The 13,056-nt window shown below is 39.5% G+C and overlaps 1 protein-coding gene across 1 annotated transcript in view; it reads left to right on the forward strand.

The window, feature by feature from the left end:
• The first annotated feature begins 2,441 nt into the window (after nt 1-2,441).
• Nucleotides 2,442-13,056, forward strand: part of agap2 (ArfGAP with GTPase domain, ankyrin repeat and PH domain 2) — a 23,561-nt gene continuing 12,946 nt past the window's right edge. Inside the window, exons 1-2 of the mRNA XM_015370668.1 lie at nt 2,442-3,181; nt 3,590-4,847. Coding sequence (XP_015226154.1) covers nt 3,665-4,847 — 1,183 coding nt within the window. The 5' untranslated portion in view covers nt 2,442-3,181; nt 3,590-3,664. The remainder of the gene's footprint in view (nt 3,182-3,589; nt 4,848-13,056) is intronic.

Below are 13,056 nucleotides of genomic sequence, written 5' to 3' on the forward strand. Positions count from 1 at the left end.
CTGTCAGATTGGGTGTGTTGTTCTTTATTAGTCGTGATCTATATGGATGATGCATTATTACTATTAATAGAAACAGACTCTTTTTTTTTTTTTTTTTTTTTTTTTTTAAGCTCACAACAAAACCTGTTGCAACTCTTTTGAAAGATGTTTAGTTGGTCCAGTGTTCCTTTTATTCCCTAGGATGTTGGAAAACAGATTCATTTAATGGATTAAATGAGGGAAAAGTTCAAAAAAGGTCCGAACATTTCTTTGGAAAAATTGCCATTATATTTATTTCAGTTTGCACTTTAAGGACACTTCTGCAATATAATTTCTAAACTGCTGGTAGATGAACATACAAAGGATTAATTCATCTGGTGTAAAATGTTGCAAACGCTGCTCATTCAGATGCTCCCATATCTGCCAAGTCTTTTGGGAAACTACCATATTTCGCCCCCATTTACTGCTGTCCTGTTTTATCCCTTTCCCGTATATTTCCTGGATTATTATAATCTGCGGTGCAAAAACTATCACTTAAAGGCGCTGCTATATCAGTGTCTGCATGCCCTTCAGAAAGTATGTAGTTGCACCTCTGATAAAATAATATTTACAAACAGAACTGTTGCATCTTGAGTAAAAATCTGATCACCTTTTTATAGTTTACAATTGTTTGAAAGTGTTTATTTTAGATTTCTTGTGCACTAGTCTTAAACATTCGTACAGCTCACAGTGGATGTAAAATTTCCTTTATTTTCAACTTTTATTTTCAAACTTGACAGGAATAGATCCTCCTCATGGATAGGGGCCAATTCGTTTGACGACTGAATCACTGCCAGCTACTGCCCAACCAGTCCAATAAAAAAATATTTAACAGCCTCATGATCTAAAAGTGGGAAAAGCCTCCAACAACTTTACGAAGCAGGTAAGAAAATACTGAACAATACACCTTAAAGGGATTTTTAAAGCTTTTTTGTGTCGACGGGAAAAATGCATTTTTTTCTGCCGGTTAATTTCCCTTTGGAAATAAGCATTTCTGAATTGAGTAAAGCATTACCGGCTACACTGACTCTGTTCACCTCCATTTGATATTTTTCAAATTTTTCTTTGTATATTTTGTAAATCTAAGAATCTTGCAGTCGTCTTTTAACCCTGCCACTTATGTCGATCCTATCTGAGGAAAAAGGTGACATTAAGTTTCACCCATCATCAGATTTAATTTAATTAGAAAAAAAAAACAAGTTTAAGTAACCCCCCTTCTAGATTTTATCCATTGTGTCTCGTAATTATGTTGTCTGAGCGCATATGCCCACCCAGCTAACATCAGCATCAGGGTTTGTATTCTCCTAAAGGCCTGTTTTTAAGCAGTGGTTCACAAACATTTCAGTCTGTGATCCCCAAATTAACAATAGCACTGAGTAGCGACCCCCTAGAAATACATACAGTTCTTTTAAATCTATTTATGTATATGTAAAGTATTTATATTGCATTTTAAATATTTTTTTTCTATATATATTTCTCCATTTTTAAGTGTGGTTCTAATAAATGGGATATTTAAATGTATTTGTTTTTACTATTTAATGATGTATTTCATATTTGAATCATTTATTAGATAAATGTTACATCTATTCATTTAACTGTAGATTTATTTGATTTTTTTTAAATTTCTTTTATGATACATTTGCCCTATATATTTGAAGCATGGTGGGAGAAGTATCATACTATGGGGCAGATTTGTTTTGTACGTACCTGAGGATTTATGTTAAGGTGGATAAGATTAGTTGTTACAAACAGCAGTCAAAATCAGTCAAAGACCTCCGGTAGTTGTTGGAAAATGAAGAGATTTTATCTTATTTATTTTACGCATTGCATCCAAACAGTTCCCTTCTGAAAAATGCTCTCTCAGGTTTGCAGCTTGTTCTATTTTTTGTATGGAGTAGATAGTGAGCTCTGTGAGATAATCAGGGCTTTTAATGAGCTAAACCTGCTTTAATCTTCTCCTTTGACATCATCCCTTACTTTTCTATGGTGCTTTTCAGTCTTCACTATGCAGTAATGCTCTCTAATAAACCTCTGAGATGAAGTGACTTTACAGGTGGATTGTATTTATTAATATGCTTTGAAGGTAATTGGTTGAACAGTTTTTTGATTTTGGGGAATCTGAGTATAGAGGGGTTAGATTCTTTGTTAAAGAATCTAATTCAGTCATTTTTATATTCTCAGAGCATATTTATTTCAAGTATGTTATTTTCAATCTACACATTTCCACCTTTAATTTGGAAAAGATTTCCCATTTTTCAGCAGGAAACTACTTTGTTTTCCAGAGGAGACGTACTGAGGCGGAGAGCTGTCCTCAGAGAGCGGCGAGACAGAGCAGATGCGCTGGCAGGAGTAAAGCTGAGGAGGTTCTTTTTTTTTTTTTTCCCCCCATCTCCCTCTCCACATCCTGACTCGTCTGTTGTAACGGTGCTGGATAAAAATCGGATGAACGTGGGCAAGGACCACCATTGCAGCTGCTGCCTCACAGCGAGTCCCCATCACTCCCAGTCTGACAGCCTCACTGCCAGCATCCTGCATGTATCTGCATCCTGAGCAGTGCTGGTTGTGCAGCAGGATAACGACGAGGTGGCGAGAGCTGCATGGCTCAGTGGCAGCAAGAAAAAGAGGAAGGAGGGGAAAAAAGGGAGGAGGGGCTGGCTTTGGTGAGCTAGTGGGCTTCCTCTGCCTCACAGACACATTTTATTGACTTGCTAATTGGATGAGGCTCTCGGAGGAGAGGATGCAGTGACCAAGAGGAGCTGCTCTCCAGAGGAGGGACACAAGCGAAAAAAGAAAGCCCTGCTCGGGGTCCCTAAATCGAGCTACTTAATCTCCTTTTTTTCCCTCCTCGCTTGCAGACATTACAACAGATGTTTTTGAGTGTCTCGCAGTGACCCTCACGCCGAGCTTATAATTATATACGGATGACATTGTCGAACAGAGGCTCCTGTTGCCAGACGCTTCGTGACAACTGAACCATTTCCATTTTTTCCTGTTCCCTTTTTCCTTCTTTTTTTATATCTCAGTCTCATCTACTGGAGCTATTTTTATCAGCCTTCTTTTAAATGCCATTTGATATGAGCGGCGATGGCTGGATGAATTCCTCATCACATCAAAGCTACATGAGGATGTGAATTGAGCTTCTTCAGGGAGACAAAAAATGAAGGTATGATCAGAGGAAACGCTAAAGACATACTGTTCTGAAGTAGCATTATTTGACCTGAAATGATTGAAGAAATACAATCATCTGAAGGTATTGCATATTTTCTGATTTGCAATAGATGTTTTTTGTCTAGATGCACGGTTTCTATAAAAAGTAGATCTACAGGGAAGGATTATGAATGAATCAGTGGTAGACGCCGGTAGTAACGGTGTGTCCTGAGCAGAATTAATGAAGGCATTTAAGAAAACACTGTAGACTTGTTTAATCACCGGGTCAGAACCTAGCAAAAATTAGCAATTCAATTATACATAAAGCCCCTCTCATTCAGGGGTTTAAAGTGAGACATGTAGTGCTATCAAGTTCAACCAGTATCAGTTTGATCTTATGTTTCTTGTGTTCCCCTTTCCTCAGTCTTGCCATGACTGAGGAGTGTAGATGCTGTGAGGTCAGAGAGCAGGTGCCACTGTGCTCAGGTCTGCCGTCCCAATGAGCCAAGCCGGGAGCACGCAGAAACGCACCACTTACCTCATCTCCCTCACTCTGGTAAAGGTTGAGGCAGTGCCAGAGGATGCTGCAGGAAGCCAGACGGAGGGCCTTCCAGAGGGGGAAGGGAGCCCTAGGAAGAAGAAGAAGGAGGAGGTGGTAGAGGTGGAGGCAGAGGAAAACGAGAAGGAGGCTTCAAGTCATGTCCCTGTAAAAGAAGGATCTTTGTTTGTGGAAGTGGAGCATGATGAAAAAACACCGGTGGAGGAGGAAGTGGAACAGGTGCAGGAAAAGCATTGGAGTGCAAATGAAAGCAGGGATAAGCCTGAGAGGAGGGAGGTGTGTGCACCCCAAAAAGACAATGTACCTGTTGAAAAGAGCAGAGAAGCATCTTTTGCACAGCCACCTGTCAGGCAAATGGTCAAAGTATATGGAGGAACTATGTCTGAGGGAAGCGTGCGCAGAGAGGGACTCCGCTCAGATGCCTTACGGCCCAAGACGGAGCTCTACCGAGAGCCTCCCATGATGTTCCTGAAGGGCGAAAACGGAACGGACTTGGGCGGCCGCTCCCGTTGCAGCCTCCCCTTCACTGTCCCGTCGCAGGTCAGCCATCCACCACCTGTCGTGATGAGGTCCCATGCAGGGAGTAACGCCTCATATTCCAGGGAGCTGAGAGAGACCAACACGAGCCTGTATCATCCAGCTAAAACTCTAGATCGAAGGGATAACCGTGGCGGGGACCAGTCTCCCTTAGTGGCAGCTACAACTCTGGGGCCTTACAGGGCGTCCTGGGCAGACAGTGATGGCAGGGGCACGCTCATTAGGCCCGGAGTCCCCATCAGTGGAGGGTTTTCAGGTGTGATGACCCGAGAGAGCCCTCAGGGGGAGAGGTATAAGGCGGTTTCTGTCTCCTTACCGGCCCCCCCTGCCCCCGACGTGTGCAGGCCTCCAAGGAAAGGAACAAGTTGTACCCTTGACAACAGCGACCTGCAGTCTTACTATGAGGACCCGAGAAAAGTAAAAGAGGGCCAAGGAGGAACTATCCAGCGGGCTCCTCCTCCTCGTGATCGCAAGATGCTTAAGTTCATTAGTGGGATTTTTACCAAAAGTACAACAGGTCCACCAGGCACCAATACCACTCCTCCTCTCTATCCAGCTGTGGACAGGGGTTCCAGCGAAGAGGAAGGTAAGACACTGTCTGTCTCACTAAAACACCACCACACCATATGGAGATGAAAACATATTCAGAAAAAAGAAAATTATGCATCTCTTTCTAATAATTGGATTCTACCAGAGTGTTAACTTTCCTTTCTTAGACTGAGTGGAACCGAGCATGCTCCCAATGGCCTGGACTGCTTTTCTTGCGTTTTCAGCAGTATGGTTTATTCATGCAATGCAAAATGTTCACTTTTGAGGGCAGCACATATTTAATGATACAAATAGCTTAAAAAGGCATGTTTTCTTAACCTTATCAAAGTGTACCCAGGTTTAAAAAAGTTATACATTTCAAAATGGCTAAAAGGGATTTTCTAAATCCTTTCAGAGATCCAAGAGAAGGCAAAGGAGCCTCAAGCATTTATGTGCCTATACCTACAGCTGCAGTGGTATGCCTCTCCCTGACTTGTTGCTGTTGACTAATGATTAGCTGCTAAAGGAAGAATCATGCTTTAATCTCTATTATTAAAAGAAAAACTTAAAAAAAAAAGGTTCTCATGGCAAAATGCATGGAAAGTCATGGCACACTTTAAAAAAAGCCCAATAATCTCTCTATTTTACAGTAACACATTTTTAACAATAGATTTGGGACACTTTTATTGGCATGTCTGTGAAGCAGCCGGGTGCAGGGTAGCTTCCTGAGCAGAAAGCCTAACTAACTAGTTATCATAGGCATGTCCAAAATAGGCCCTTGAGGGCTGCTTTCCTACAGGTTTTCCATGATTCTCAGCTTCAGCACAGCTGATGTAGGTGATTGCAGGTCAGCAAAACCCTGTTAAGTGGCTTATCAATGGAAATCAGCTGTGCTGGAGCAGGAAAATCTTTAAAACCTGTGGGACAGTGGTGCCTGAGGTCCAACTTTGGACATAACTGAGTTAGTTATCCTATAAAGAGAAGACATTAAAAACTGTAAGTTTTGGAAAATAATGTCAACTTTCATTTTTTGCAGGTTTATTTATATTTTCATAGGAGACCAATGTATATCAAAATCACAATTGCAGTAAAAGGTGTTTATAATAAATTAAATATTACAATCAATGTTTTAAAAAAAAAATCAAAACAGGAACATTAGCTGCTAATATGTCCTATTTTAGATAAATCCAATTAGATGCTTCTACAGAGTTTGGTTTTCTGTTTGATTAACATAAAAAGGGGTCCCTGTTAGCAGTAGGAATTTTCATAGCAGCCCATTCCAAATGCATCATTATTTCAACTACAGCTTGCAACTAAAAACGTTACATGTGAAAATATGAAAGAATGTGGATAGCAGACTTAAAGCCTGAACCATGAATGTTTTCCTGAAACGCTTCCACTTTAACTACCCATTTTTCAGGCTTTATAACCATTTTACCGGAAATGTAATCAGACCTATGATCAGATATGAACAAACAAAGCTTTTAGATATTAAAGCGAGACCTAAACTGCTTTTGTTGTGAATGTGACTCCACAGATAAACATTCAGTATTACTTCCTGAAGAGCTAAGCACTCAGTATTAGTTTGCTACTTTTCTTTTTTTTATTCTTGTCTTTTAAACAATCAAATATATTTTCAACATGTAACACATGGATGAACAGAAAATTAATATCACTCATATTTTTTTTAATGTCTTGTAATTATCTAAAATGAGAATAAGTATAAAATACCCTCATCTTCCAGCTGCTCTGATGTGTCATTATCTTCAGTGTGGGATCATTTATTAAATATTTTCTGTAAGTAGAAAAAAGAAGCAAGCTTTATTACATTATTTTGGATCTCATTACAGGCACATGGTATTTGACTATGCATAGTCGTTACCAGATAATGGTCCACCATAGCCTTCTGAGCATCTGTTGCATGGTTTAGCGCCATAATCATAGCAGTTATGAAACCATATTATATATATGTCCCTTTGTTGAGATGTTTGTTTCACATTTGACATTGCTATACTACATAATCTATTTCTATATTATATAGCTCTGTTTGCACTGATTAGATTATCTCACCTCTACTACCAAAGATAAACTGGCAGCATCTTTAGACTACCCAACTTATAACAATCAGATAGCTGTAGTGCAGTCTTAGATTCTGTCTTTGCAGCTTTAAACCTTCAGCCCAAAAAGGGTCAGACAAACTTCCCATTTTACTCAGTTTTAAATACATGTCACAACATAATTTGGAAAAAAAAATAGATCTACCTAATTTTTCTATTTTGAAAAAGTAACAGTTGGGGTTCTAGAAATGATCCTCTTTTTCGTTAAACAGCAGCGAAAGCGATAACAAAGGAATAACCCATTCCTAGTCTTGACTTGTCTTTTTGTTTAACATAAAAAAACTGTAAAATCTAAATTCCAGGTTTATCTTTTTTGGTAAAAGTAGGATTTTGGCAGATAGATATGTCTTAACGGCCTATATTTATAGCATTGCCACAGTAATCAGAATAATCAAAATACTCAACTTATGAGTTTGATAAATGATAAACTAAGACTCCTTTTCACTGTTATTTGCCCCATTCTGAATCACTCACTTTTTGCTGTTCATTAATTCATGCTTTTCTGAATAACGCAAATAAAAGATGCAACTGGTTCAAATGCAAGCAGCACAACAATATCTTAATTTTCTGCTGTTCCACTTAAATAATCTTAGACAAAGAGCATGAGATTTGAGTGAGTGCTGAATATAATTTGTTGGGAGTAAGTGGGACATGAATAATTAAGGTTGGGGATACACAGAGCTGTGTTCATGGCAGGGCGAGGGGAGCGGGAACCTGCCACTTCCTGCTCTGTGCGTGGGGTTAATCAGCCTTCAAATGGAGTCTATTCATTTGTCAGAGTCATGTGGGGTTTAAATGTAAAAGTAAACACTCCGTCAGCCCTATTGTCTCAAATTGCTTTTCAACACTGAATAAACTCAGTTGTTTTTTTCTAAAATGAAATAAACACAAGCAATCAAATTTACCCCAAAAATTTAGCGGTGAAAGAAATGTGTCAAAGTGTCATGTGTGCACAGGTGGACATCACATCTGAGTGCCTCTCACTCTAAGCTCTGTCTCCATGAGAGACCGTTTATTGTATGGAGACCCAGACTGGAGGCTTCTGGAAAATGGAGTTGCCATGGCAACAGCAAGCAGCCAGAGATGCTGCTTGGTCTGCGCTGTGACGCTCTTGGTGGGGGCGATTGGGGCGTGGGGATCGCCCAGAGATGGAGAGAGCATGATGATGGTAGTGGGGGGGGTGTTGGATTGGTTAAAGTTAGCCCCTGGCTCCCCACAGAGCCGGCGCGATGCTGCCACTCGGACCAGAACATCGTGACCCCACAGTTTCCTCAGTGTGACTAAGCACATTGTATTTGTGTCATTGCCTTTGCTGGTACAGAGTCTGCAAGAATGCACACCTGCAAGCAGTTCCTCATTGTGAAGCAGAACGTGTTTGTTTTTCTGAGGTCCAGCCTGTTATCTGCAGACAGACAATGTTCACTAAGGCACTGTCTAAGGGTTTTGGTCCCTTACCAAGGTATCTCTCTTCCACAGCTTTGTTAAAACACTTGACTACGCCTCCACTACAGATATATCCCTAATACATCATGTAGTGTGTAGCATAAACCTGTTCAGATAGCTTCCCTGATCTACAATGCCTTCCAAAAGCAACAATGGCCATTTAACTGATGTTAAACTGTCAAGATTTCATTTTTATCTGAAAGAATAAGATTCAGTTCAAGCAGCTGCTGTAAAAAGTTGACAGATTTGTAAAATGAGTCCAGCTGTTTATTCAAACCTCTGAATAAATACTTCTCTTCTTAGAGATCATTGGTGAACAAGCACAGCTAATAGTTCAAGGAGCCAGTTATAGTGACATTTAAAGCAGCGTTAGATGGTAGAAACAGCACTTCAATGCTCTGTAGCCCATGGTAACTCTGTGTGACCTGCAGAGATCCTCCGCACATTTCTTTCAAGGATGAAAATCAAGGAGGAAGCCACTGTTGTAAGGCAGCCTTTAAAAGAAAGGCATCTGCACATAAAGGAGAGGGATACAGCATGCTTATGGAATGTGTTCTGTTTACATGAGAGCAAGTTAAAACTACCAGTGGCTAAACTACCAGAGTGAGCTTATTTGTTTAAGAGAATAGCTGATCTTGGACTAAATCCACCATATCGTGGTGGCAGCATAATGCGGTGGGGATATTTTTCCTTACCTTTTAGGGGCCACTCTGTTGTAGGATGTACTAGTTTGAGCCCCCTGCTTCATCCAAATGAGTCGTCGTGTACTTGGCCAAGCACTCAAACTGCATTGCCTACCGATGTTTGTCAGAGGGCTCGCTGTAAGGAAGCCTCGCTTTTGTCAGTGAGCCCCAGGGCAGCTTTGGCTAAACTGTTGCTTGTTGGAGAATGACTCAATGTAGATCACTCCCTGAGTAGAAGAAAGAAATTAAGGTTTTAAGATGTTGCAGCAGCTGAGGTCTCAAAACACAGTGGCAAAACATGCAGCAGGCAAGGTGTAACCAAAGGTGGTATAGGGCAGGAAATCTCATGAGGCAAGAGAAGCAACACAAACACAATTCAGCAAGGCAAACACAGATCATTGAACCTTACTTTTTATCTAACCACCTAATATGTATGAAGGAGATAGAAATAAGATAACCACAAAAAGTAGAACAGCAGATTAGTAATATCTCTACAACATTTGCACAACCAAAATAGACCCCATTAAACTAAAGCTGATTTAAAACTGTTTCTGTTCTCACCACTTATCTAGAAAGTTATATAAAAACATGCAAATATTTTTTTAAGCATCAAGTCCTCTCACAAATATGAAGTATGTGTATCATTTTTATTATACACCTTTTATGTGCCTGTCTCCAGCAGTCTATGGGCAAGAGGCAGGATACACCCTGGACAGGTGGCCAGTCTGTCGCAGTGCAACACGGAGACAACCATGCACACACACCTAGGGAAGTTCAGAGACACAATTTATCCTAACAGTCCTGTTTTTAGACTGTGAGAGGAAGACTTAGTACCCAGAGAGAACCATTACATGCTGGGAATTGCTGCAATGCAACAGTACTACATGAAATGGAGGATGGGAATTGTAGAGTGTGCTGCTATATAAGGGTAGAGTAAATTAGGAATCTGTCCTCGTCTCTTATGTTCATCGCCTTGATCATTATCAAGCATCCTGGGCTGAGTGTTAAATCAGAATCAGAATCAAGTTTATTGCCAAGTAGGTTTGCACTTACAAGGAATTTGACTTGGTGTTGTTGGTGAAGACAAAAAACAAAATAAGATAGAATATACCGGTATGCTATAATGCTTTGTACACAGTCTATGAAAGATGTTCAAATAAATTTTAGCAGAAATCAGATAGATAAATAGATTAGGTCAACATCAGTTGGTGCATCTGCTTATGGTAGTATGGGTTTAGATATTATTACATATAATATGCTGCTATATTTAGGTAGCACTGAACCAAACACTACCAAATTTCTGTATGAGGTCAACATTGCAAGATCTGGGTCAGACCCCTTTTCTTTTCCAAATGAACTGTTTACGTCAAAAGATTCAACAAGCCGTTGAAAACATTCCTCAGTATTCTTTCCTTTGATATGGCCGATCATTTTTCAAGTTGCACATCCATTATGTAAATCTCCTGCTGCACCAAAATCCCAAGGCGTGTCTCTTTGGATAAAGATCTGGTGACTGTGCAGACTCGCTGCCGTCCTCAAGAAAATACTTAGGGATGATTCGAGTTTTGCAACGTGGTAACATGTCCTGCTGGGACGAGCCATCAGATGATGGGTCCACTATAGTCATGAAAGAATGGACATGCCCAGCTGTAATACAGACACTTTTTAGAATATATTAGCTGTTCAGATAGAACAGAGGAGCCCGAATTGTTCCAAGGAAATATCTCTATTTTCATGTTGTTTACACTAAAACCAGAACCTACTATCTTGATCTATCAGACAACATCTTATAAATGTGTAAATGCCCTGTTTATGTGAACCTGCGAGTCTCAATTCTTTCGTAATGAATTCGTCTGTCATCCAGTGTGGTATTGTGCTGCCATTGGCCATCTGCTTGAGGTCAAATCAAATTGAATGCCTACATTACAACGGACACACAGAAAGACAAATTCTAAACCAGAACATAAAAAATTGGATTTGCATAATATTGGTAACTCAGCTAATATATAGTCTATAGAGCACAGTAAAGAACCACTTTAAAAAATTGAATGAATCAGAAAAACTTAGTTTTTTCTCAAGAGAAAATTTTAGTAAATGCAACAAATCAGCTATAGGGAGCTGAAAAGAAGGAAAAAAGAAAATGGAACAGACTTAAATTGAGTTTATTAAGGAAAGTTGGTGCTGATATCCCCGATAATAAAACTTTGGGTTAGATCTAAATTAAAATGTCATCTTTAAAAGAGAGATGGATGAACTACAATTTTAGTCTAAAAATGAGAGGCATCTCCTTAGTAACCTTTGGCAGACTGGAACCTGTTCAGAGTGCACCTACCTCCATATTGAATAGTTTTATTTTAACACTTTTCCAACCAATTAAAAGATACATCAAAAATGAGCTGCTTATATGCTTTGGAAGACCTGGTTACAAGAACATTGTTTATGTAATGTAAAGGCTCTGTATTGGTCTGACAGAGAAAGTAGTCTCATTGAGACCAATATCTCTCCCGACTCAATAAAGTTTCATGAAAAAGTCGATCCCTCCAATTATATTTCAAACTCAAGAAGACATTTGGTCCAAAAACGGCTCTATAGCTTATCACTCAATAAACAGAAGTACTGAGCTCAATCTTCCATTTCTGCAATAAATTTACAAAATGAGATCCAGTTTGTTCTACCGATATGACTTTAAAATGAATAGATTAAATAGAGGATATTTGACTTTAATCGGAGATAATCACAGCTGATTTGCTGAACAAACAACAGTGTGGGTATTTGTCCTTTAGTTGACTTGATATTTTTCCTTTAAAACTTAAAGACTAACAAACTAATTATTTTTTATTATGATTATCCCTTGTTTTTTTCTGGACTAAAGAGATTTAGACACTGAGTACAGGCCTTCTGAATGCTTTCTGACTGACACAGACTGGAACATGATTGTCTTTAAGGTTGTTGAGATGGAAGCTGGAACTATCGGAGAAAACTGATTAACGTTAATCAAGGAATGGCACCAACATTAGCCCACCTTGCCTTCATGACACTCGTTTCTGCTCCACCAAAAGGGAGGAGGGGGCTCCAACAATCAGGGGCCCATAGCAGGCTGCTAATACTGCTAACACTACATCCACATGAATGTGCATTTGCACAAGTCAAATTCACATGCACACCATCGAGAGAGAAAAAAGTGGGCACAGCCCAGAGTGTTTTAAAACCAAGATAAACAACAAAATACTTTTGGTGCATCAGTATAGGTAAAAACAGCATCTGAAATGTGTTTTTCCTCTGGCCTTATTTAATTAGTACTAGAATGACCTCTGTGTATCTAAAATGTTGTTTGTGAAGTCAGATTACCTTGGATCTACAGAGTCATTTAGTGCTGTGGTCCGAATAGATTTAGTCGAGGAGGAAAAGTAGAATTGCGCTTTATGGAGACGGATCTTTGTGGACTTTTCTGGTTTGAAAAATTACCTCACACATAAAAAAAAAAAAAAATAAAAAACTGAAAAAACAAGACACTTTTACACTACATTTTCTGGCAGTTGAAGCTCAACACCAACATACTATTTTTAACATGAAAAGTCAGATTTATCGGTAATCCCTCCTTTACTATATACTACCCCCCCCCACCTCTGAGGCGGACATGGCATGGTGGATCTTGCTCTGTCATCAATCTCAGGGTCCTGGACTAAAAAAAACCTTGAAGACCACCAGTCTAAGGTGTCAATCAATTTGTCTGGATGTACAACAAAAGTGCTTGTCGTAATCTCAACTGGGAAAGTCTCTGTAGGATCTGTGGGCAGCATTGATAAAATGAAGATTTACTAAATTTGTTTGTCAGGGAATGTACTAAATCAGTAAGGGGGGGAAACTGATATTTATCCCAAGCAGTAAATTAACTTTATACATTAAATCAGCTAATTTTTTGCTACCTAAAAGTTGTATCCATCCATCCATCCATCCATCCATCCATCCATCCATCCATCCATCCATCCATCCATCCATCCATCCATCCATCCATCCATCCATC

Source organism: Cyprinodon variegatus, unplaced genomic scaffold, assembly GCF_000732505.1.
Source record: "Cyprinodon variegatus isolate N-32 unplaced genomic scaffold, C_variegatus-1.0 Scaffold47, whole genome shotgun sequence".
In the NCBI taxonomy this organism is placed as follows: domain Eukaryota; kingdom Metazoa; phylum Chordata; class Actinopteri; order Cyprinodontiformes; family Cyprinodontidae; genus Cyprinodon; species Cyprinodon variegatus.